At 40.0% G+C, this 25,437-nt stretch overlaps 1 protein-coding gene across 5 annotated transcripts in view; it reads right to left on the reverse strand.

The window, feature by feature from the left end:
- Positions 1-25,437, reverse strand: part of PPM1L (protein phosphatase, Mg2+/Mn2+ dependent 1L) — a 111,065-nt gene that overhangs the window by 73,193 nt on the left and 12,435 nt on the right. Inside the window, exon 1 of one of the 5 annotated variants that reach the window (XM_064457915.1) lies at positions 21,124-21,239. The exons of the other annotated variants lie outside the window; for them this stretch is intronic. Within the exon in view, the coding sequence (XP_064313985.1) occupies positions 21,124-21,138 (15 nt within the window). The 5' untranslated portion in view covers positions 21,139-21,239. Of the gene's footprint in view, positions 1-21,123; positions 21,240-25,437 lie in introns of those variants that run through there. 5 annotated transcript variants of the gene reach the window in all.

Genomic DNA, 25,437 nt, shown 5'->3' on the forward strand with positions numbered 1-25,437 from the left:
CCATTTACTGGCTAAAGTAAACAGATGAAAACGTAACACAATATGAGTAATTACTGTAACTGAGCAATAGTACCAAAGAACCTGGGAGTGCCATGAGCAGTTGAACTGTGGAGCAGTGAGCAGGGTGCCCAGGGAACAGAGGGCACTGGCAGTCAGCAAGTGAGACTCGTGGCATGGCACGGATCACAACGTGCAGCCCAGAACACGTCTGAAGGTGACATTTAAAATTGCTTAGCATGAGCTGAGCAGAAAGGTGCTGCTAAAAGGGTTTTGAGCACAGGTTTAACATATGGAAAAAAAACCATTCAACTGGAAAGTACATCAAGGTGCACAATCAAAGATGATATCCAAGTGCTAACGCATGGCATTACATATAAAAAGCTTACTAAATTAGTACAAAGAAGAAATGCATATTCAAAGAGCTAAACAATGAAGAACTGCAGCAGGTTTTCATGCTGAGATTTGGACATGTGTTGTGGGATGTCTTATACTATTTCCAGCAGGTAGAGTCAGCCTCGCTCCAGCATTCATTTTCTACCATGGCAGGTAACTACCAGGATACGACCAGGACGGCCATCCTTAGATGAAGGAATAAGGTCATAGTTCTGAAACAGATAGCTGCCCGTGGGACACGTGGAAGTCTTGTAAACTGTCTAGTTAATGGCTTTCATATTTGCATATATATGTGTCCACAGATTACAGCATGCCACAGTTAGAGATGTTACCCAGCTACCATGACTAATTCATTCTCCTCAGTTGGCTGCCCCTGCTCCACAGAGGAGAGAGTACTCTTTCTAATAAAATTACAGTCATTCCCTCACCCATCCTGGATATTTTGTTTTAGTGTTCAAAAAATGGCTTTGTGATACCCAAAAAATTTGTTGGTTTAGTTGCTAACATTTCTGCTGACCCAGATCAATTCAGGACTCAAGTAAACCATAATCAAAATTAAAGCAATAACAGAGCTTGTCCCTATCTATACAAATCCACATAAGAGGTTAAAATGGGCATATTTTAAATCCTTTAAGTCATACAGTAGGTTTAAAATTGAAGTACCTCCTTGAAATCTGAAACTCTATTATTTTTCAGTTTGGTCAAATTCTCTGGAAGAAAAGCAGCAATTATCAAACACCACTCCCTACAAACCTTGGAAAAGCCTATTCTGTTCTTCTGATTTTGAAAGATAAGAAGGCTAAAACCGCCTCCTGCATGCAAATCTGCCCAATAAATCTCAAACCACCAGAAAAGAGGTAACATTTCTTAGACATGAGAATGTTTCTCCCATTTTTCTTCTTACTATTGTACACGAAGACCACTTAGGAGCATATGGTAAAGCATCAATAAACATAATATGTCCCAAAACGTGCTGCCTGAGCAAATCCTGGCTGGCCTGCTGGCCCTGCTGCCTGTAACCCAAAACAGTGTGAGACAAATTCCTGATCCTCCAGTATCCCGATTCTGAGCCCACAGGGGTTATGCTGACACCTCCCCAGTATCCACACCTCAGGGAGCTGCAGCACAGCCTACTTTCCTCTTTTTAAATGACAGAAAACTCAGCTGGGCCACCCCCCAAGTGCACAATGACATAGATGGCTCTTCCCAGAATAGATGAGAAAGGGGCTTTGGAGCCGGGTGCCGGCAGCTGGGAGAGACACACGACTGACACGGGCTTTGCAACATAGAATCGTTAAGGCTGGAAAAGACCCTTAAGATCATCGAGTCCAACCACTAACCTATCACTGCCAAGTCCACCACTAAACCATATCCTCAAGCACCAAAACCATATTCTCAAGCTCCAGAATGCACATGAATGCAGGGCACGCAGGGAGAAAGCTAGCAAGTGCCCGAAATTAGGCCTTCACTTGCAAATAAATTGTGCATACGGTCATTGTAAAGCCAGCTACTTTGCAGCATGGATCAGCCTGTTCCCTGATTCAACCCAAAATTTGTATGCAATGCCAATCAACGCATATTTATTTATATATAATCCCTCACACGAAAAATTAAACCCACACAAATTGTAAGTACTGAAAACTGCTGGGTTGCATGGTAATTTTTAAAATAAATTAATTAGTAGTATTCTTAAGCTACCTGGTAGCGAGTACAGCTGCAATGATGATGGTATGGGACAGTCACTCGTCCACCCTATGGAGGTGAACCCCATGCAAGCCTGCCGGCGCTCCCTGGGGAGCGGTGCATCACCCCTGCTCACCACCTCACCTCTACAGTATTTTTAAAGGGCGATACTTCATTACAGTCAGGTGGGGGAAGTAAGTATTTAGTTTGGGGTAAGAATTCGCTCACATGACACTCTGTGTCAACATCACTTAATTTGTTGTTAGAACAACGGTGCAGATGGGGTGCAATCATACATGAAGACATTCATGGGAACTTTAATTTTGTGACTCAACTTCTTTAATCACAAGTCATTACATATGATTAAAGATGGCTCTAATGGCTCGTAGTGATAGAAAGCTCAATTCTTGATGGACTGTGCAAGCCTTTGTACAGCCTGCTGAAGAACAGTTATCATGTAATACTTTTATGCACTTTTGGTTTACTAAAGGGATTCAAAAGATACCTCTCAGCTCCTCCAAGATCACCGTGGCAGTAGGGTATGCTCAGACATCGCTGCAGAGAACAAGAAGGTGCAAAGGTCAGAGGATTTCACAAATGCAATTAAACTCAAGGAGGCCTCTTACATGTGTTATGTACCGCATATGTGTTTGGTACCGTGTATTGTCATCGATGGGCTGTACCAGCAATCAGCCCCAAAGCTTTGCTATTCATCCTTCCCTTCAAGTAGAAGAACAGACCATCTGGGCTGCTTTGTACATATAAACTGTAGATTGAAAAAGACCATTTCCAGGCCATTGATTAAGTATTATTCTCAAAATCTTCATTTCTACATGGAAGAAAATGTTAAATAGTGTTATGAGGAAAGGATTTGAGAATTTTAGATCCTGTAAAGGTCTGCATGAGGCACTAAATAAGGAAATCAGGCAGTGATGGATATTTTTAAGTTTTCAGGTTCTGAAAGGTTCTGAAAGATACAGATCAGCAACTGACAGAAACTTGCAGTGCCCACGTGCCTCAATCCTGTTTACCTTAAAGTAAATCAGGCATACAGTCACTCTGTGAAAATCTCAGAAAATAACTAGCAGCAGGCTGTATGAACACCTAAAATGTTTTGTCATTAATTTACCTGTTCCACAGCCTAGCTTTACATTCACCATACCTGCTGTGGAACATATTTGTTTTGCATTAATTAATAAACATAGCTTCCAATAAAAGAAAAGGCAACAGAAAATTTACTGTGCACTCATTTGTCACTTGGTTTGTTAACAACTTCATTCATCTTTCTAAACCACTCCCCAGTTACTTATGGAAACACATGCAACCCGCAATACAAACCACCTGGCATGACAGGTATTAACATCTGAAAAGGTACTAAGCCGAGAAACCAGATTAAAAGTTACAGCTCCCTCCAGCCACTGAACACTTGACATGCATTAAGAAGAGTGTCTCCAACTGCTCTCATGGAAAAATTAATAGAGTTTCAGTTCAGCAGCCTAAAACCAAGTGTCCCCACAGGAAAACAAACTTCCAAGTTGATATGGAAATGAACATCATTAGCTCTAATGAGACCAATTGTACAGTTAACTGCATAAAAAAATCCTTATTTTGGATTATTCATTGAAAAAACTGTTAGTTTAAAAGGTACGTATTTTTGTGATCAATAGTGCCCTTGTTTTAACCTAGACTGTAATATCTACAGGGCTCACGATGTTTGGTGTATTTGTAATCAGGTACTTGTAATGCTAGGAAGCGTTTTTCTCCCTGCTTCACAAATGGGGAAATGAAGCACACAAAAGTTAAGTAATTACCCAAGGTCACACAGGAACTCTGCAATGGAGAAAAGGCTGGCTAGTGATGTAAGTCCTGAGCCTGTCCGCCTCTCTGGTGTGTCCAGTAAAGGCACAAGTAATAGCCTTGTAAAGTTAACATAAGAATGAACTTATTTTGGGGCAAATACCCCATGTAACATGGTCTTAAATTAGAGTTTTTTTTTAATAGTCCAATTCTTCATTCTGAAAAAATTATTTTGTGTACTTCTCTTAAATGTCCCATTTTTCCTTTGCACAGAACAAACACAACAAATACAAAGTTTGCTGTTTAATTGTCACAGTAAATGTTTTAAGTTCAAGACAAACAAAAGCAGGACCAGTGTCGTAACTGTAAAAGCCACCGACAGCAAAAGCCATGAAATGCTGCAGTTGTGCACCCCAGGCTTTCAGTATCAGTTTGCTCACCTGCGTGAATTCAGCCTTCCACTACACTCCAACGCCACGTGTCAGCTCCAAAGGAATGCATTAAAAGCTTTCTTGCTTTCACACAGCGGGTTAGAAAACACTTGAGATGGTTTCAGATTCCTCCTAAGAGGAGCTGGCACTCACAGTAACATTTTGAAACTTTAAACATATTGAAGAGGTTGAAATACTAAACCTTTTAAAATAGTGGTAAGAAACGTAATTACAAGAGACATCTATTTAGGAAAGGCCGTGTGCAGCCTTATTTACTACACGTATGCAAACTTCTACCCTAATACTGTGGTTTACATGTTTATACGATGTACTTTATTTCTGAACTTATTATCAACTGAAAGTTATATTCCCGAGTCTGCAGAGCCGAGGGACTGCCTTTTAAGAGAAGGACTTTGCCAGATTGCCCTTTTTTTGCAAAGTATCTCCCATCCTCTCAACAGCCAGAGTGACAGTTCAACAGAAAAGCAAAGAAATGAAGGCAGCAGGGGTGTTTGTGTTATTCATTTGTAAGATTACAAAAAGAAAACAACTTCTGATAATACATGATATTTAATTATATTTCTTTACTATTAATGTTATCTAGAAGTATTTATTCTCAGACAGTTAATTCCTTCAGTTTCATAGCATGGAAGGAAACTGGTTGATCTGAAAGTATAGGCACAACATAACATTTCAGCAGGAACAAGCATGCCAGGAGAAAATGTAGATTTTTCATTAATCAAGAGGAAACAGCAAAGACAGAGAGTACCTCGCTAATCCGTGCTGATGCCCTTCAGAAGCTATCCAAGTATGACCACATGGGTTTTAGCTTTGGGACAAGAGTTAAACACAAAGTGTTTTGTGCTCACAGGATAGACCCTGTTAAGAAAGGAAAGCTGAAATTGATAAATCCGTGGAGAACTACATGGTCCTATGATCATTTATTTCAAATTTCTAGTGGCTCCTAGGGAACTGCCGGCATCACAGGCAAAGGTTTTTATATTCTCTAAATAAAAAGGCCCCACCATCGGAGTGGAAAGCCATGAAAGGATTCATCCCCAGATTGGGAATAAAGTCTTGTACTTATTATAGAGCTTTATTTCACCACATAAGCCCAAAAGTGTTTGCTCTTCACATCCTGAAGCCACTCACATTACAATTAAATGTCACTTGGTAGCTTCCTACTCCTCGTATTTTACTGCCTATGGGAGAGCTAGTTTTTAATATTGTGTATCATTAAACATTTAGCTGGATACTTACATCGTCCTCAACCCTGTGGTATCTAATTTGTGCCCATCTGTCTTGAAATGATTAGGGCCTAATCTAGTGGATTCACTGGGCTTGTATTAGACTCTTTCTGAATTATAATGCTCAAACAGCAGCAAAAGTACTGGGAGATGCTAGATGTTATTACGAGAGATGCTGATCCCCATAACAGAGATCTGCAAAAGGGAGACATACAGACCTAATGAAAGGAGTAGGAAGGCTGGCTCAGGTGTGGGAAATTCACTACAGTTATCTAGCACTGGCTGAATATTTAAATACTTATTTTTCTCCCAGTTCTGAAACAGCAGAAATACATCACTTTATGCTTACCTCTGCTCAAAGCTCACCAGATGGTATTAGACTGTATGGGGATGTAACTAAAACATACCATTGGACCCAGTTAATCTGCAAGCAAAAAGCGATGCTAAGATTAATTTACTCCCATCTTCTTCAAATACTGAGGTAAAAAACAGTTTTTAAACAAGGTATCTAACAACCAAAGCCCATTTCTGAATACTAATAATTAAATAAAAAGCTCTTTTGTCAAAACAGCCAAGCCTGCTTCTGAGTGGGCTGACATTCCAGCAAGAGAATAAGGAGGCAAAGAGAGCAAAAGCTCTGCAGGAACAATTGCCTTCTATGAAGACACCATGCAAGGCAGGCAGATTTTGGTTTTTTTGCTGTTTTTTGTTTCACACACATAATGCATTGTTGTTCTTTGCTTTCTTTCCTTTTACTCATTTCACCCAAGCACAACTGCTGCCTGCTGGGGAAGTGCCTGTGGTTTCTGCAGAGAGATATATTTGTTCAACTGACTGTGGGCCCAGAACTTCATCAAATCAGCAGAGCACTACTTACAGCTGATGACTCTATCGGGGTGATCTAATTAGAAAATCCACAAAGTGTCAAAGCACTGTAAGACAAGTCCATGCTCTCCCCCCATGTGAGAACTGTTGAAAAAGAAACAGGTGGATGCACAGTAGAAGTCACCTATATGCGGAAAGCTGTCCAAATAGCTACAAAACAAGGAATTTTTCATTTGGCATTACATATAACAAATTTAACTATGCTTTTTACCCCCTTCCCCGATTGCGTTTCACACTTGTATTACTAAGTGATAAACTAGTACAGTAAATCTAGCCAAGCAAAGGAATAAATCAAGACTCAATACCCAGTCAGATGTTGCTACAACAGTGAGCAGTTAATGTGCAAAACTGACAAAAAAAGCAAAATATTTGAAAATGTTTTGCAGTGGCTTTTAAAAAATATTATGTTACTGTTACTACCTATTTCTGTATCAGATCCCATTCTCTAAACTGCCTTGAGCTCCTCCGTAAGGCTGCACACATCCTACAAAATCAGACCCAAATTCACTTGCATAAAACCAGAAAACCTCCTCCCAAATCCACAGTTTTTGTAGAAATACTACACGGAGAGAAGAACAAGGCAATGGGAATCCAGGACTCTTCCCCAGCAGGAAGAGAAAAGCAGGACAGTACCACATACAAGACATGAGCTAGATCTCAGCATAGATCCAAGACCAGCAGTTGTAGGAGCTCAACCAGAGTGTAGGAGGACTCAATATTAACAACACATCTGGAAAAACAGTGGAGCCGAGCCTGTATTAGTGACTGGTAATGGACTGAAGAAAGTGCCTCACTATTTTGTTTGACGCAGCCATACTTTTAACCAGCTGGGAAACACCATGACAAAAAAAAGACAAGACACACTTAGTCCGAGGAAACCGATGAGCATGTGACAAGGTGTTGCAAAATTTAGCCCTCAGATATATAGACTGTCAGTCAAGGAAATTATAATAGTAACGGTGATAAATGATCAGGACTTGGCCACGAACACTGACATCTTAGTTCTGAGAGAAGAGAGGGTGAAATTTGCACATCTTCCCTTCAGCTGTAGAAGAAGAAAAAGAAGGGCCAGAAGGACAGCTTCCAGGGACTCTCCCAGAACATGGGGGGAGAGAGATTAAGGAGGGGGGGGGAAAAGCGCTGAAAAAGAGTCATTAAAGAGAAGAGGGAGATAAACTAGGGCCCAGGAAAACATGAGACATAGAAGCACCAGGAGGTCTAAACTCTAAGTCAGTTGGGGTCATGAGATCAGCAATAGCTACAAAGAAGACCAGAGATCCTGAAATTTTAGGAAGATGCTGGCAAAGATGTGATAATTTGAAAAACGTGCATAAAAACATGAATGAGAATATTGAAATTGAACATAAGTTTTAAGTTTTTGCTACACAAATAACTGTACAAAAAACAGGCTACAGAACAGACCACAGCAGTGCAAAAAAAAAAAAAAAGCTAAATGAAAATTAATCTCATTTGCTTTTCCTCTTGTATTGAAGACACTATTTTCAGGATCTCTCTGTTTAAGGTACAGAGGGTTTGGGGGGACAGCCCTATGCACCAGAAGACAGGCAGTTCCATCACAAATATCAACTTTGGAGGGACTACTAGGCAGGAAATGAGATCCCTGGAAGTGTGCCTTCGGACTAGTATCTGAAGGTTACTCCATATTCTTCCCATCCTTTAACCTCTACGTCTCAACAGAAGGCTCAGGTGTGATAGAATAGTGTCAAAGTAGTGAAGGGAGCTCAACAAGTGTTTCTGAGGACTGCTCATGCCTTCAGACAGCTCTTTAGGTGCTCCATTAGTATTGGCATTTAACCTGCCTGGCACACATGGTCCTTCTCTAGTGTGGCAGATATGTCACAAATTTATTTTAGGCAGTGTTGGGATGGGACAAGATAAGCTTGCGAGGGACAACACTCAAGTTCAACTGTCTTAGTTCCACCAGAAGAATGAACCCGTATCTGCCAGGTCAGGGCTTGGTTTTAAGCTGTTCCCCAGCACAGCAACGCTGTAGCTCCAAGGCGGCCTGAAAAAGCCAACAGGCTGTCATATCAAATGAGTCTTTCAATTCTGCGCATTAGGACTTTTTCCTCTTCCAGAGGAGAGCATGCTCCACCCATACTAACTGACGGCAGCAAATGGATGACAAATATATATACCTAAAAACAGCAGAAACTAGAAATAGTTTGTTCTCTACTGAACTTTTCAGACACATTTATAGCACTCAGGATTTTTTTGAAACTATTGAAACAGTTTTCATAAATGTAATTCAGTTCCTATGCCTGTAGGCTCTATTTCATTACTGGTGCTCTAGCAACGTGGTTTAAACCCTCACTCTCCAAATTCTTTATAAAATTATATGCTTACAATATATCATAATCCCAGAAGGTTTATACGGAAAAATAAAAATAGTTTCTTTAGGCTCTGGAAAGAAAATTTATAAAACTACAATAATAAACCCATGCTATTATTTCTAGCATGGTGTACTTTGAAGTGTAATTGATTTTGCAGGGAATCAATTGTAAAATTAGACTATCATTATTTGTTATCTTACCCTTCCAAAATGTTGGCTTCATATCAGGTTGAATGAATTCTAAGAGAATAGGAACTCTAATTTAAAATATATCCTTCAGTCTTTATAATTGTATTTATAATTTTGACCCCTCAAATTTGTCATCTGAAGCTGTTTTCAGCATGTACAAGGATTCTTATCAAGTTGTTTATCCATTTCTCCCTCCCTAACAGCTTGGCTGCCTTACGTCATACAACATGGATTTAACACAGAGACACCTCTTTTGTGGCTGGTACTCAACAGATGGAAGTGCAAAGTAATTTTTATTGTGTTCACTGCTATTTCCACAAGCTCTTCTACAAAATAAATAGTGGTAAAGTGATAGTCCTATGTATGCTTTGTCACAGGTCTGTCTTCAATTATTTTTTTTTTTTAAGTGAGAGGAGACATTCACCTTTAATTTTATAAATGTAATAAGCAACTTTTTCCCCTTTCAAAGTTAAATTAACACTTACTCATTACTGGACTGGACCTCGCATGCTCCCCGAGCTAAATATTTATAGTGTAGATAGACAGCGCAATCTATCTGGGGGAAAAAACTTTAGCCTCCAAAACTTTATGCATCAGTGTCATCACTGGTTTAAAATTAAGTGTCAGCACTGGCCTAAAGAGACTTTCTGGAGTGTAGATGAGGCAGATAAACAAACCCAGCAAATACTGTGCTCTGAAGTGGGAATAATGTAGCATTTTAAGAAATCCATCTGCTGAGCTGTTTATAAGCTTTTCACCATACACTTCTGCCATGTCTGGCAGGATTAGCAACCACACTTCTCGTAAGATATGTGGAGGAAAAATTTAAAACAAATTTTTTTATGTAACTCATGATGATTTTTCAAGTGAACTTGTTAGATGTGAACCATTTATTTTCCTGGCTGAATATTTGAACTGACACTGCCAAACAGGCAAGCACTTTTATGGAGACACAAATCTTAATCTTGAACCAAACACTGTTGCTCTGGGATGCCGCAACTGTCGCTAACAACAGTCTGAGGCCATCAACAAAAGAGGGAAGTTTCTCCTATTGTAACGACCTCTGCGATTTGAACCCTCATCATCACTGGCAGACAGGGAGATGAACACCCATCTTACACTATAGCAAATAGTATTTTAAAAGTAATTTGCAAACATTGCTCTTCAGCTCATTTCTGAATTTATTTTTTTAATCTTCCATTTTAAAAAATTATTATTAAAGTACAAATTAAGAACAGCCTGTATTTTCCTCATGGAGTTACCACATAATTTACAAATAGAATGATCTTAAATGCATTGGCTGTTTTTTATTTTAAAAATTTTAATTATTTCCCTTCTATTTTGCCCTGCCTGATCTTACTCACAGTTCTGAAGCAGTCAGAAATATTTAGTATCAGTTACTAAACTATGGTTGCTCATCCATGTAATGCAGACTGATCCCACTGAGGAGACAGACCATATTAACCACACTTAAACAGACAAAAATACACCTTACACAGACCCAGCCTAGACAATTACTCACTTTAAAAATAAACAGCTCCCAAACCAATCATTGAATAGCTTTAGTCCCTTGGGTCTGAAACCCACCAGATCAGAGCTGATTGCCACCTATGACTCAGTTCCTTTTGCCATACAGGAATAAAACTATATAACCTACCTTTATTACTACAAGAAGATGCAGTGTTTAAGGCCTTATTTATAAAACTTACAGCTAGGATTATATAATCTCTGGCTTTCCTCTCTAACTTTTGCTATACTAAAGAGACAACACAAAGCAAACATCAAATGGAATACCTGCTTTTACATTGAATGAATTAAAGCTTAATAAATATGGCTGAGTTGATGCTGAAGAAGTCAAGATGCATGAAAGTCTATTTGGAATCACACACATTTTCAATTACAAAATGAAAATAAACCATAACACTGAGAATCTGTGAAATGCAGTCAATGAGGCCAAGAGAACAAAAGATACCTTACTAAACAAATGTAATAATATGTCATTTCAGTAAGATTGACATTTACTGATATGTTAAGTGTTGGCTCAAATGAAGGCGGCACCTGAGCTCTAGCTTCAACTCCTAGCTAAATTTATACCATTATCACATTCAGGTAAGCAAAAAAAACGGGGTTATAACTATATACAGTATGGCATGCTATGTATTTTGCAACTAGACCATATGAAAATGATGGAATAATATGGCACAGATTTTCTTTATTCATTATTTGGGAGTTTCACCATCACCTTAGTTTAGAGCTGAACCAGATACATGGTGGCCTGGTGCAGAAGAATACCATCTACGCTCCCTCATCCTCTGCTGCATAGAGCTCATTTATCCCCAGTAACTGCTATTCCAACCACTGGTGTGGAGACAGTCCCTTCTCTCTTCTACTGACACAGTTTTTCTAGGAACACGTTGCTCCATTTTAGCCGCCTTCTGTTAGTAAGAGGCCACTGCTTACTTCACAGGACCATCGCTATGAATAAAACATTTGTTAACATAAAGAGTGCTGCACAAATTCAAAGATGCAAACCCAAACGCTCAAAGAGATAACAGCTTTCTTTTAACCAAAGCAGTGGTTTCAGTATATAAGACTTAGCTTAATACAGGAGACCTGCACACATCGAGAGAGGTATTTGATAGAGACGTTCTGCAAGCCAGTTTTAAGAGACCTCAACTGCCAGGTGATGGCACATCACTTGAGTTTCTATGGCCTTCATGACAGGTTGCCCAGAGTCCATGCCAGGAGACCTGTGTATCTTTTCCAATTGAAGTTATGGAGCTCAAAATATAAAGGCTTTGCAATGCTATATTTTACTTGCCTTTTAATGGCTGGAAGGAGACAAGTGCTGTTACTCCTGCTGCCAAGATTCTTCAGCTCCAAAAGTGCAGCAGCTACTTTTAGATCAGAGTCCTCAGATTCAACCCCCACAAAGTTTCTTCTCTATATATTATGTCTGTTTTGGAGCGTTGTAATGCTGTTAACTCTATAATGAATATTAATATAGCCTTTGGGGAGATTTGTTCTGTCTCTACTATGCCTTGCATATTATGAAGTGCTTTTAAATCTGCAGTAACAGTTTATCATATCAGAGACAAGTAATTCATTGTACCCCAGCACAATGGATGCACACACAAACCCATACACTCAAACACCACCTTAATTACCTCTCCTGCCTTCTTCCCACGAAATATATTCTTTTACATGACATGAACTATGGCTGGCTTCTGCTGTTGTAGCTTAAAAAAAACCAACACACAGAAAAGCAGCACGGCTAGCCTCCCACACCTCCGTAACATTTCTAAAGAATCAATTACTTCTCCCATAACTTCCCAGACTGACTCAAAACCACAAGCAGTTTAATATGCAAAGCCAGACATACAAAGGAAAAAAAGGGAAAAAAAAATACAGCAAGGGGTCAGCAGTGTATACTTGTGATACCAAGGCCAGAGGAGCTAAGCTAAGCTTTGGAGGTAGTGAAGGGTTCAAAAAGGAATAGGAAAAATATTTCTAGTGAGACACAGGTGTAAAAACCACACAGAAAGATTGCAGGAGTAGGAAAGAGCAGAGAGTGAGTCACAGAAATACTTGAAGATTGCCCCAAGGAGCCTAATCTGAGGCACTGCCCTTGCAAGGAAAAACAGGTTCTTTATGTCATGTTTACACAGAAAAAGAAGTGACTGAAACTACAATGTTTGTGCATTGAAACCCAGCTCAGCAGTGGTCCCTGCCCCACATTCCCTCTCCTCCCTTCCTGCTGGCTCTGGGGTTCACTCATGCCTGTAGATAGCAGCTGGAAAAATCAGCTTCTGTCAATTTAGTTTCCTGAAGCAGCTCTTGACAGTGAAGCATCAGGGCAGGAGGAAGGCAAGGTTGGGGCAGCAGCAAGGAGAAACAGCTTCTTTTAGATCAGCTTGACACCCCAAACCCACATCCTGGTTACTTCTGCTAAGCAACTTACTCTTCAGCAGATAAGCTTTGATACATGCACTTCAGCAAGAAGTAAAAACCACCTTTGTAGTCTTAGTCATCCTGCTGGAATAAATTAATGTATTTTTTTTTTACTTCACAGCAAAGCAGCTGTAAGCGTACAGCTAGGTGCTGTGGCCAAGGAGAGAAGTTGCAACTGGTGGAGGCCCAGTAACACGCTCCCTTGCACCACCTGCACTCGCCTGGGGTCAGATCTCAAGGAGCACCAGCTGCTAGCTTTGAACTAGTTTGTTGGCTTTAGCAAATTTCACTGAAAAGAACAGACATCTTGTTAGAAAAGGTACCCTCATCTTGGTGAAGAAGCTCTACAGGGTTTTATTTTGTTTACTTGTTTGTTTACTGTGATATAGCAGGCTATAAACAACAAAAGCAAACCCCACAAAAACACATCTTTTGGCTTAGAGAGGTATCACCAACCTAGCTGCATAGAACAACCTCATTTCAATTCGGTCAGCTGACAAGGTGCTGGGTTTTTATTAGGACAGTACCCAGGGGGAACTGTGGAATTAGGAATGCCCCCTCTTTTTTTTAGCACATTCGAGCTGTGAAGGAAGCAAAGCCCCCAGAGAGGTAATCTAACTGTGAGACAGAAAACTTTTAACTGCAGTGTTTCGAGTGTCCAGAAAAAGAAGAAAATGAGTAGGGCAGGCTTCTGCCTACTGGCAGCTACGCCAGTGACAAGGGTAGATACAGGGTGAAACAGGGCACCCTCCGCTAGAGGACCTTTAAGACCTGTATGTTGATGCAAAGTAATTTAGTGCAAACAAATTAAATGTCAATCTACTGGAACCTCTGAATATAGATGAGCCTTAAGAAAATACCAGCTACAGTCTGTGGAAGACTGGGTAGAGCTATTTTTGATGAGCTTGGAAAGAAACCTACTCTGTGACTCTAAATCCAAAGTAGGAAGCTATACATGCAGCAAATTTCCTAATGATACTTGGTCTAACTTTAGACAGTATTATTCACTGCAGATTAGTGCTTTTTACATCGTGTCCAGTAACTGAAATGTTCTATAGTAATTGTTTTTTCTTCTTAAAGACAGTACAACATACTCCACTAAAAGAGCCACCAAAATGCACGTATTTACCCTATTAAAGGTTTTCTAAAGATTTCAGACAAATGTTTTAACACAAAAATTCAGAATTATTAGGACAGTTGTCCTTTCTAGTAGTATGAAAGCATTCCTGCTGCAGATGTTTCTCAGAGGCAGAGAACACCAGGACCACCCGAAAGGCACAGGACTCTCAGATACCTCTTCAGGATGCTGGCACTCCTCTCTCATGCTGATTGCTACCACATCTGCCCGTTTTCCACACCTGCATCCCTAAAAGGCTCACAGTCTAGTGCAGATTTTTTGATCAGCTGGAAGTATGTAACTCTTGAGCCAATTCTCAGGTTTTCTTAAAAAAATCCCCCAATCCATAGGACTAATCGGAACCTGTTAAACATTTTAAGTGCACCTATTAAAAGAACATTTTCACAAAGCTTTCATCCACAGGGTTCGATTCTGCTTACTAGTAACTTGCTGATGGGGCCAAGAACTGCTAAATCAAAGCAAATTTCCCACTGTGCCTCTTGAAACTGCTGCCCTCCAGGCTTCAGTGGAATAGCAGTTACCATTTTGGACTTTCCTGTAGTTCGTTCTTGCCAGAACAGCATCTGAATTTAGCATGAAATCTAAAGGAACTATTGGCAATTTTTGCTGTGTTAAGTCTTATGCAAACATTTTATGCCCAATACCACCACACTGAGGATTTTTATTTCTTCATTTAAAGACTAAGACTTCATTTGTGAGCAAGTGTGTGCGCCTGCTCCTTTATGTATAAATACATCTGACAGATTCCTCGTCTTACTGACTAGCAGACTAAATCAAAAGACATATGACCTAAGAAAACTGATAAATAAATTTCTTCTAATGCTCAGACATTTAATCAGCATCTTAGTTAGGATGTTCCCTCTCTCCAGACACTGCATCTCTAACTGAACAGCCAGAGAAGGACTACTGCAGGCACCCAGGCTTTGTGATGGAGAAAGAAGTAGGTTGCATTTAGTCGTGCCATTTGTGGTAAAATTATTGTGGCCTTTCTGATAAGACGAAGCAAGGACCAAGTTTTCTTAAAAAACATTTGTTTATATATACAAAATCCTGCCTTGGAAGAAATATGTATTTAATTTCACATATATTTAAGAGTACCGACTGAATCTTAATGCATCACAAAGCAAAAATTTTCTTCCTTGCAAGGCAGTCCAAGGGAGCGGTTACTTGTGACCATCGCCTGAACATATTCAAGACACTGTATGGAGTTCAGTGTTCCTAGAATATGGTAATATATACATACATACATATGGTAATACAAACAGGAGACGAGGGCTGGATCTCTTTAGTGCAAAGGTTTTTAGGTAGAAGAAAGCAAAAAGCAGATGGGGAATAACATCACATTAGCTCAGGCAGGTGCAGCTAGCGACAGACCGCATCTGAGACACATCCTGCTACAGACATCTTACACAGCTAGAGAAAATCTCAAACTGGAAAATATTCAAATGAAAAAGTATGCATGAAAAAAATAGCATATTTATAGGTGTTTGGAAGTCAGTGTTGCACTGGGCGGCCAGTTCTTCACAGCTGGGGGAATTCATAGCAGTGACCACTCTTGCAAAGATTTATCAACTCCGGGCCAGCTCTGCCCACTGAGTGGAAATTTTCCATGTGCAAAAAGTCTTTTTATAACATCTTGAACTTCAGCGTTTGATCTCTATTTTGAAATGCCTTTTTCCTACTCAGTCACCCAATAGATTTTGCAAACAAATAGGTATGTCACATGACAAATTAGATCATTTTAAGTAATTATACGACACATATCAGTTCCTTTTTCTCTGTTGTACCAACGGACAATATTTTGAGGTCTATTGGAACAGCAAGACTATTACTTTTTCTCCTTTATTGAACTGCTGAGCACTGAAGAAAACTGCTTGTGTACAGTCAAAATACTGTCAAATTATAGATCAGTTCCGTTCCAACTTCTGGGTTTGCTTCTATGAAAAAAATAAGATTAATTCAAATTGTTTCAATTTCTTTTCCCAGACAGACTTGCTCTGCTAGCAAGTGTCCTTCAGTTTGCAACACAGCTGTAACGGTCATTCCCAAAAAGCATATTTCCATGTCTCTCAATCTTAGAATAAGATGTTTTCTTGCAACACAGCTGCTCAGTTGATAAATTAAAGAAATAGTCTTATCTTCAGCAGAGAAGAGTCTTCAAACCAGAAGTACACTGCTGCATTTCTGCAAAGTAGTTCAGAAATTTAAAAAAAAAAATCATGTTTTTGGCACAGTAAATGAGACTCAAATGCAGACTGAAAAGCTGTAGTTATTAGAGATCAACAGCCTTTACAGTATGGCAGAAGTTTCTCTTCTTTTCTACCTTCCCACAATACATAAAGAATTGAAAGTCAGTTTTTCAAACTTAAGTTTGCAACAAAAGAATGTGCACTGAACCCTGGAGGACACCATTGCAATCAATATTGTCCACGGGATGGTCATTAACTCAAAACCAGACTAAAGCATTACAGGATTGAGGAAGATCGCATAATCAAAAGTATGACTATATCCAGATTTTCAAACTGCATTAGTTCTCTAAAGAGAAGTCATATATTAACTTCAGATGGGACTAAGAAATCCAATAATAAATACAAATATTATTTTAAAGGATCATGTTTACAATAGATACTCAAAATATTTTGAAAGCACAATGTGGTTTCCACAATGAAAGAACTAGTGAAACAAGTTTTTGTATACTGCCACTCCATTTCAATGGCAGATACAATATATACAGCAAATGCTCAACCTCTGACGTGCTAACACGGCTTTACAGAGGTACTAAAAAAGGTTTCCTATCTTTTCCACTTGGAAAAATTTAAAATCTTCAAGGCCCTCTTGACTAAGAGAGACCTAAACACCAATAACACTCACAGATTCTTCTTTACCTTCTAGACAGTCTATCCTGACTTCTCCATTCCCAGCATTTGGCTCTGATAAATTTCGTGGATGAGCAGCTGTAGCCTTCAAATAGCAAATTTTCAGTGACGCCTCTTGGTCTTTTTCAGCTGTTGAAATATCACAATGTTTCCTTCAAGTATTCTTATCTTTTTGCTAAAGAAATCTCCACCTTTTCTTTAAGATGGAAGGAAACTCTATTAATTGGGTTCTCTCTCATACTTCACACACATTTCATGGTCTCTGCTTTCGTACTATTTCCTAATATTAGCACGCATTAGTTTAACAGTCTCAGAACGAGTTGCCGCAGTGCGAGACCATTGTCCACCCAAGAGGTTCCCCTGACATAATAAATAGTTGTCATTCCAGTCATCTTCTGTCAGCCAAACAAGGACTGAAAACACCTTCTGGGAGAGTCACGAGAGGACGGACTACTAGTCCTGGACATCCTAACAAAAAGCAGAAATGAATTTGATAAAGCTGCACAATGCTGCAGTTGTTAACCTCTTTGCTCTTCCTCATCTCTTTGCTTACAAACTTGCACACACTAAGTCTTTTCTTTTTTGGTCTCAAAGTTCTGTTTCCATTCCATCTAGATTAATGCCTTGCAACTAAAGAAGTCTTGAGAACTTTAATCTGCAGTGGGAAAGGTAGCAGTCACATCACCATTACAACCAGGGAGTGATGCACTATCCAACAAACATAAATCTACAACTTTTACTGTATGGACAATTGTAAAGATTTATGAACTTCACTTTTAGGGCAGTTTTAAGCAACCTTTATGAAGTGGGACCAAAAAAGTTACTGCAACATACTGACTGCCTCCTTTGTTAAATCCAGTCTGCATCGACACGGCAAGGATTATAGGCTAACCATCTCCTTCCTACAGTCAAATCACAAGCAAGTTGTATGGCTATAAGCAATGAAAGCAAAATGTCACTAGCTTAAACATATACCCATGTAACAACAGATTTCATTTTAAATAAGACCTCTCTTAGCTGTTTATAAACCTATATTAAATATACTTTCAGGGTATGAAACCTTTATGGTTATTATCTGCTTTCAACTTAAAAAGAACAGTAGCATTTTGGAGTCTGACATCCTATTGTTTACATACGCACTATGACCAAACAGACAGAATGTTTCTCCCCACACTTGATTCATTGAATGAGTATGTATGCAAATTTCTTGTCCAGAAAAAACAAACTGATGAAATCCAGTTGTAGTACTGGATAGTGCTGTGCAAGCTTCCCTATTCATGTTTCAAAACCATCTAAATCCAGATTGTCAAGTTCAGATTGGAATTAAGTTTTCAAGACAGGATATGAGAATTTAAAGTCCGTACTCAAGAAGCTGTATATAAAATAACAAAACCCAATATTCATAGAATGAGTAATTAGTACCAAATTCTCTCACAGAGCAGAATCTGAAACAGCACTTTTATCTTCTCTCACTAGCTAGAAATCCCAATTCCATCCTAACGAACTACCATCTGGTTTCATGCACAAATACCAAGTATTAAGTCCCGCAATAGCTAACAAATATGCCATTTAAGCAGTTAAACATTTCAACTTTGTTGCTGGGAAAAACGAAGAGGAGTTAAGTAGGTCTGGTGCAGACAGCAGAAGATATATTTATACTGAAGATAATCTATACTAATGTGCTGAAGTGCTAATTTTAAATAGCTTCTTTGCATATTGCTAGCATGTGGCTGTTGTAAGATGGAGACCCACATGGGCTAATTTTATGCACCTTTATTCAGTCTCAAAGAGCGCTTAACAGCTACACAAAACATGGTACTCAAGTTAGCTCAAATAAGCTTGCACATGCCATAATCACAACGGTGACAGTGGTATAAGCATGCCTTAGTCTCCAAAGCATCATAACCCGAATGCTGTGCACTCTATTGCAATATTTCTCATCTTCTTAAGAAACATTTAAAATGAGTGTTTAATCCATTAATAGCCTCCGGCTGCTGTACAAGCTGCTCTTTTTCCTGATTAAGAACTCACAAGGCAAAGCAGGAGATGGCTCTCTGCAAATCTTGAAGTTCAGTATCAAGGTGCACGGAAATTAGAGAGAGACACTGATACCCCAGACTTTGCATTTGTACTCTTATATCCCCTCTCAGTCCAACATGGGAATAGCCAATATTATGAAATGCACAGAAATATATTAAGAGCCTGTGCATCTTGCCCACAGAGTAGCCATCTTTCCCTTCTCACTTTTGTCCCAAACAACAAACAGCTCTTCTGTCAAGGGCTTTGGAAACAACACAACTGGAAACAAGAGGCTGATGAATACCTAAGAAAACTCAGACACTTCTCTCTACAGATGCTTCCATGCACACAGATATTTTTCTGTTGTTACTGCTTCTGTCTGGGGTGGTGGTGGCTTTCATTAGGAGGTCCACAAAAACGAGCTACCCAGCTGCAGGCGCAGCGATGTCCATGATTATTACACACACACAAGTGCACAACTAAGCCAACTTCCATAAGTCAGTTCAGTATATGTGTCCCTCTTGATCCTTGTTTCAACCTTTATTTTCAAGCTGAAACAGATATTCTTGTATTTACTGGAATGAATCAAGAAACCAATAAATTGATTTTATTTTTCTATATAACGGAAGGGAAAAGACTTGGCTTGTTTCACTTCCATTTTTTAAACTTTCCCTCAAATCTCACTTTGGACTGATGAGATCTTCATTTTCTATTCTTGGATAAATTAAGAAGTCAAGCTCTTCTTATGCTGTAAATAGTGTCCCATAATGCTACAAATTCTGCTAATGAAAGAGAAAGACAGGGATAAGAAAGGCTGCACTTATGCCTCCCCTTTCAGGTACATGCCCCACAATCACCAGGTACCCAACAGGTTGTACCAGGCATTAAGCCCATCCTTACTTTGGTCCCTCTGAAATTCAACTGAATTAAAGACAGCTCTGATCTTTTCAAGGTCATGCAAACAAGAGATCACTAGCATGTTTACTAATTCCAAGTGGTTCAAATAATCTCAAATATTGAAAATTATCACATTTGAAATTGTAAGGTCGCACAACAGGGACAGGCCAAGGCAACAGTGGCCTTGTATCTCCTACTGAAGTGCAGGGAATGCTAATAACCCCTAAAGCAGCCCAGATCCTTCTCTAATTTATCATCCTAGAGCACCATAGCTAGAGAGTTAGAATAAAAACTGTAGAGCACTTATGGCATGCTGCCAGCACTACACCACTGCTAGAGTTCCCTCCAGGCCTCTGTGCACCTGTGTATGCCTGTGCAAATCCAGGGCCACAGCCTTCAAAATCCAGATGCAAAGAGGTGCTTGCACAAACTCCTGAAGTACATCAATGAGAACTGTGCTTCGCAGGACACAGGCATCTGCAGAGATACATTAGTAAAAAAAGCTTTCCTGGAGTGTTTTGACTCATTGGCAGTTTCATGACAAGCTCTTGAACTCTGACATGCGAATAAGTTCTTGGGTACATCTTAATGACTGAAATAGAGAAGGTACCGGTGATGCATTTTGAAAATGTTTATCGAACTCGTTATTGAACAGTATTTGAAACTGATTCTCTGGCAGCTCGGGGCCTGGGCATTAGCTCCTTCCTACCACTAATTGCTTCTCCCTACAAAATATTTACATTTTTGCTCCTTTTGAGCACTGATCATCTCATGCTTTTTTTTTTGTTAGTATCTCACTAATTCTTGCTGCACAAAAATAATACCTGTAGGTTCTTTCCATTGGTGTGGAGTTGTTCAAGCTATAAGCTTTAGGCTATAGTAAGATCCTCGTTCAGTTGTATGCACTCTCTTCATTTGGTTCATTTGATCTCCCCTCCTCATGTGGCTATACAGAGGCATGGTAAAACACAGACACCCCACTCCCATTTTAATTCATTTCATTTCCTTTTATTGTTCCCAACTTATCCCTCTTCACCTTGAAACGCCCCTCACTGCTAAGGGCAATTTTCTTGCAATACAGCACTTCAATTCAAGAAAGATCAGGTGGTCTTAAATGTTTTATTAACGTAACTTGGAAGGACAAAACCAAAAACACTTAACTAGATCTTCTGGAGCATTTTCATGAAAAGAATAAAAACCCCCTATGTTCTCTAATTTAACTTTTTGTTTGTTATTTAGATCAGAAAATGTTACCCATACTCACTTCCAGCCTCCCCATTGCTGCTGTGTTTGCATCCCCAGCCTCTTAGAAGTTGGTCTCCTGGATCAAAAGTTTCCAGATGATTTTAGCGTTCCAGGGCATTTATTTAACTCTCAGCACTAGAAAATTAGAAAGAGGAAAGAGTACTGCCTCAGGAACCCACACTGCAACACCTGCAGCGGCTACATTGCAAGCAATAGGCTGCTTGCAGTGACTCTCCTTCATGTTCCTCAAGAGAGGACAAATTATGCTCAGTTTTCAAGTCTTGCCATTAGCTCCCTACACTGAAAAACTCTTGTTGGCAAAGAAAGGGAACAGCAAGTCCTGCTTCCAGAGAAGCAGGTGAGCACAAAGATTGAGTTCAGCTTCTCCCCCAACACCGTAGATATGGGCTGAAAGCTCTGGGTGTTAATTCAGTTAAATGGTTATGTGCTTGGGTCTCCTGACACAGCCAGGCAAAGCCCCTCCAGCTCCAGAAATGACTGATGAAGTACCAGGTTCACAGCTCATGCGCGTGATGAGTTCATGACATCCAAAGCGAGTTTCAGCTATCACATCAGCCACTGGGACTGAGAGTTCACTTAATGAGAAACCAAGCTGTGCTCCTCATCCTTCTCATATCCAACAAAGCTGGTCAGTGACCAGCTTTGTCTAACAGCTGGCCATCTTCTCGCACTTGTGCCTTGCTAGTTAGATCACTTTTTAAACCAAAAATTCTGATTCACAATAAAATGCTGAAAAAATTCTTTTAAAATATGACAAATAGTAGCACAGCACTTGCCCCGGGTTCAAATCAGGGTTCCACACAGTGACAGGGGCACATCAGTGACATTATTGTCGGATGAAAGATAACCACTAAGATCCACGATACCGACGTGAAATAACCATTGATGCTGCTCGGTCTTAGGTGCTATTACTTTCTTGACAACCACATTAAGAAAAGAAACTGAAGACTGCAAAACCCAGCAGGTAGGTGATGGTGTTACATTAAATAACGGAAGGCACACAGTTAACAATGTCGGTGTCTGACGGAGAGAAAAAAGCAGCCGTTGCACCTGGGAGAGAAGGAGAGCAGGACTATAAAGTTCTATTTTCAGTTGTGTTGCTGACTTGTATCAGATCAGCCAAGGGACATAAGCAGAAATTTAAGCCTGTAAAATGATCTGAAAACACCTGTTCACAGAGGTATATGTTTTCGTGACACTCTTTTGAAATACTTTGAACCAGAAGCACAGTGAGGTCTGCTTAAAGCCATTGTGACAGACAAAATGCTAAGTTTTCAATTCGTATATATAAAAAAAACCCTCAATTAAATGGTGTTTGTCACTGAAATTGTATTTAACTCTCCTATCAATTGGGAGTGCTGGGAAACTCAGTACCAAAACATGCCAGTAAAAATATCTCTCTTGGCTACAATAGGTTTGAGGTTACAGCCTTTCATATTATTCATCAGCATGATTTTCATCTTCTTTCACAGTCAGGTTTTTCGTTAATAAGAGACATACAACCCGCATGCCAAAAAAGCTTTTAAAACCTACGTTTGAAACAACTAATTCCAATATGCATCTGGATACACTTTCTTTTGGCTCTTCTGCCACAGCATCATAATGTTGTTTATTAGAAGCAGCTATCTCAACTGCCAGTCTTGAAAGTTTACATGAACACTTTAGAATATACAAACTCCAACTCATGCAACTTCAAGTGTGGAGTGCAAAACCCAACACATCCCAAGAGATACTCTAATTTACTGAAGAGTATTTTTCTAGTCATCACAGACCTCCAACAAGAACCAGGATGCAGCTACTGTCTTCAGCTGCTGTCTTTCACTACCAGCCAGACTGGCACTGTTCTTTACAAGGAGGCAGGTAAGTTAAATAAAAGTTGCTTTTTTTTTTTTTTAAAAAGCACATTATTTAAAAACAAAACTATTAACAAAATCTATATCTCAAAGCCTGAGAATATAATCTGTCACCTTAGTGAGATAACTAATTAAAATAATAGATTAGAAATAGCACATACTTGCCTCTGAAGGTTAAAGAGAAATACAGATACTGACCTGGTAATACCAAGGTACAACCTCCTACCAGAGCCACTAGGACAGAGCCTTTGAGCAGGTTTAGATGAGGGCACCAATACTCTAGTAAAGAATGCCTTACACAACAGCAAATTCTCCTAAGCAAGAAAAAGTGTCGGGGTCTTGAAATTATTGACTATCTTATAATCATTCTCTTTGAAGAGATGATAGGTTAGCTTGATCAGGTGAAATTACCTCCAATTCTTGTTTGCCCTGCTCTAAATCCAGTTATAACTGGAGTCTAAGGAGATGGTTCCTGACCTCATCACAGACAATCTGGCCACCAAGTCCAGATCTCAGGAAGAGATGCCTAATAAGACGATCTCCATCACAAAACTGACCTTAAAACTCCCAGAAGCATGTCAATTCACCCTTCAGGGCCTTAAAATGTTGTGTACGATTAGTTCTAGAACCAAGTACACAGAATTCACAGAATCATTAAGTTGGAAAAGACCTCTAAGATAGAGTCCAACTCTAAATGTAACACTACCAGTTTACCACTAAACCATGTCCCTAAAGCACCACATCCAAACGTCTTTTAAATACCTCCAAGGATGGTGACTCAACCACCTCTCCGGGCAGCCAGTTCCAATGTTTGACAACCCCTTCAGTGAAATAATATTTCCTAATATACAATCTAAACCCTCTCTGATGCAACTTGAGACCATTTCCTCTCATCCTATTGCTATACCTTGGGAGAAGAGACCAACAGCCACCTCACTACACCCTCCTTTCAGGTAGTTGTAGACAGCGATGAGGTCTCCCCTCAGCTTCCTCTTCTCCAGGCTAAACCCCCCCAGCTCCCTCAACCTCTCGTCCTAAGACCAGCTCTCCAGACCCTTCCCCAGCTCTGTTGCCCTTCTCTGTACACGCTCCAGCACCTCAATGTCCTTCTTGCCCTGACAGGCCCAAAACTGAACACAGTATTCGAGATGTGGCCTCACCAGTGCCAAGCACAAAGGCACTATCACTCCTCCGCTCCTGCTGGCCACACCATTGCTGACACAAGCCAGGATGCTGTTGGCCACCTGGGCACACTGCTGGCTCATGCTCAGCCAGCTGTCGACCAGCACCCCAGGTCCTTCTCCACCAGGCAGCTCTCCAGCCACTCTTGCCCAAGGCTGTAGCGTTGCCTGGGGTTGTTGTGACCCAAGTGCAGGACCCAGCACTTGACTTGGTTAAAACCTCATACAGCTGGCCTTGGCTCATCGAGCCAGCCTGTCCAGATCCCTCTGCAGGGACCTCAAGCAGATTGACACTCCCACTCAATTTTATGTCATCTGCAAACTTAATGAGGGTGCACTCGATCCTCTCATCCAGATCACTGATAAAGATATTAAACAAGGCTGGCCTCAACACTGAGCCCTGGGGAATGCTGCTTGTGACCGGCTGCAAACTGGATTTAGCTCCGATCACCACAACCCTCTGGGCTCAGCCATCCAGCCAGTTTTTTACCCAGCAAAGAGTACACCTGTCTAATCCATGAGCCACCAGCTTCTCTAGGAGGATGCTGTGGGAGACAGTGTCGAAGGCTTTACGAAAAGTCCATGGTAGACAACATCCACAGTCTTTTCCTCATCTACTAAGCAGGTCACCTGATCATAGGAGGAGATCAAGTTAGTTAAGCAGAACCTGCCTTTCCTAAACACATGCTGACTGGGCCTCATCATTTGAGTGCCATCACCTACAGGATAACCAAGATGAACCGCTCCATAATCTTCCCCAGCCCCAAGGTCAGACTGACAGGCCTGCAGTTCCCCAGACCCTCCTTCCATCCCTTCTGGTAGATGGGTGTCACATTTGCCAACCTCCAGTCAACTGGGACCTCCCCTGTTAAATCATTTAATAACGTCTAACAAATGTAGATACATTATTTGGCCTCTTAATTTTTCATTCTGCTTTTATCTACAGTTACAATATCCACACAAAAACAGGGAGAAAAAATCTCACCGAAGAAAAAATTTCTAGTAAATACCATTCTCCTTTTCAGAAACAATACAAAAAGAAATGTGAATCAGTATACCAGAATACATAATTGCTAAAATAAATACTACAGCAAAAAAAGAATTCAGGTTGATGATTTAAATGATTGTCAATTTAAACCATCACAGAAAATGCTTATTTAAAGCACTGATTGAAATAATTCCATCCTGGAGGCAGGAGATTGCTCCTGCCCTCAAAGTTAAAAATAATATCACCATTAACCTCAGCAACAATTTTCTAATTGCCAAAGATTACAAATC

The sequence above is a fragment of the Phalacrocorax carbo genome, chromosome 7 (genome assembly GCF_963921805.1).
Source record: "Phalacrocorax carbo chromosome 7, bPhaCar2.1, whole genome shotgun sequence".
Lineage (NCBI taxonomy): Eukaryota > Metazoa > Chordata > Aves > Suliformes > Phalacrocoracidae > Phalacrocorax > Phalacrocorax carbo.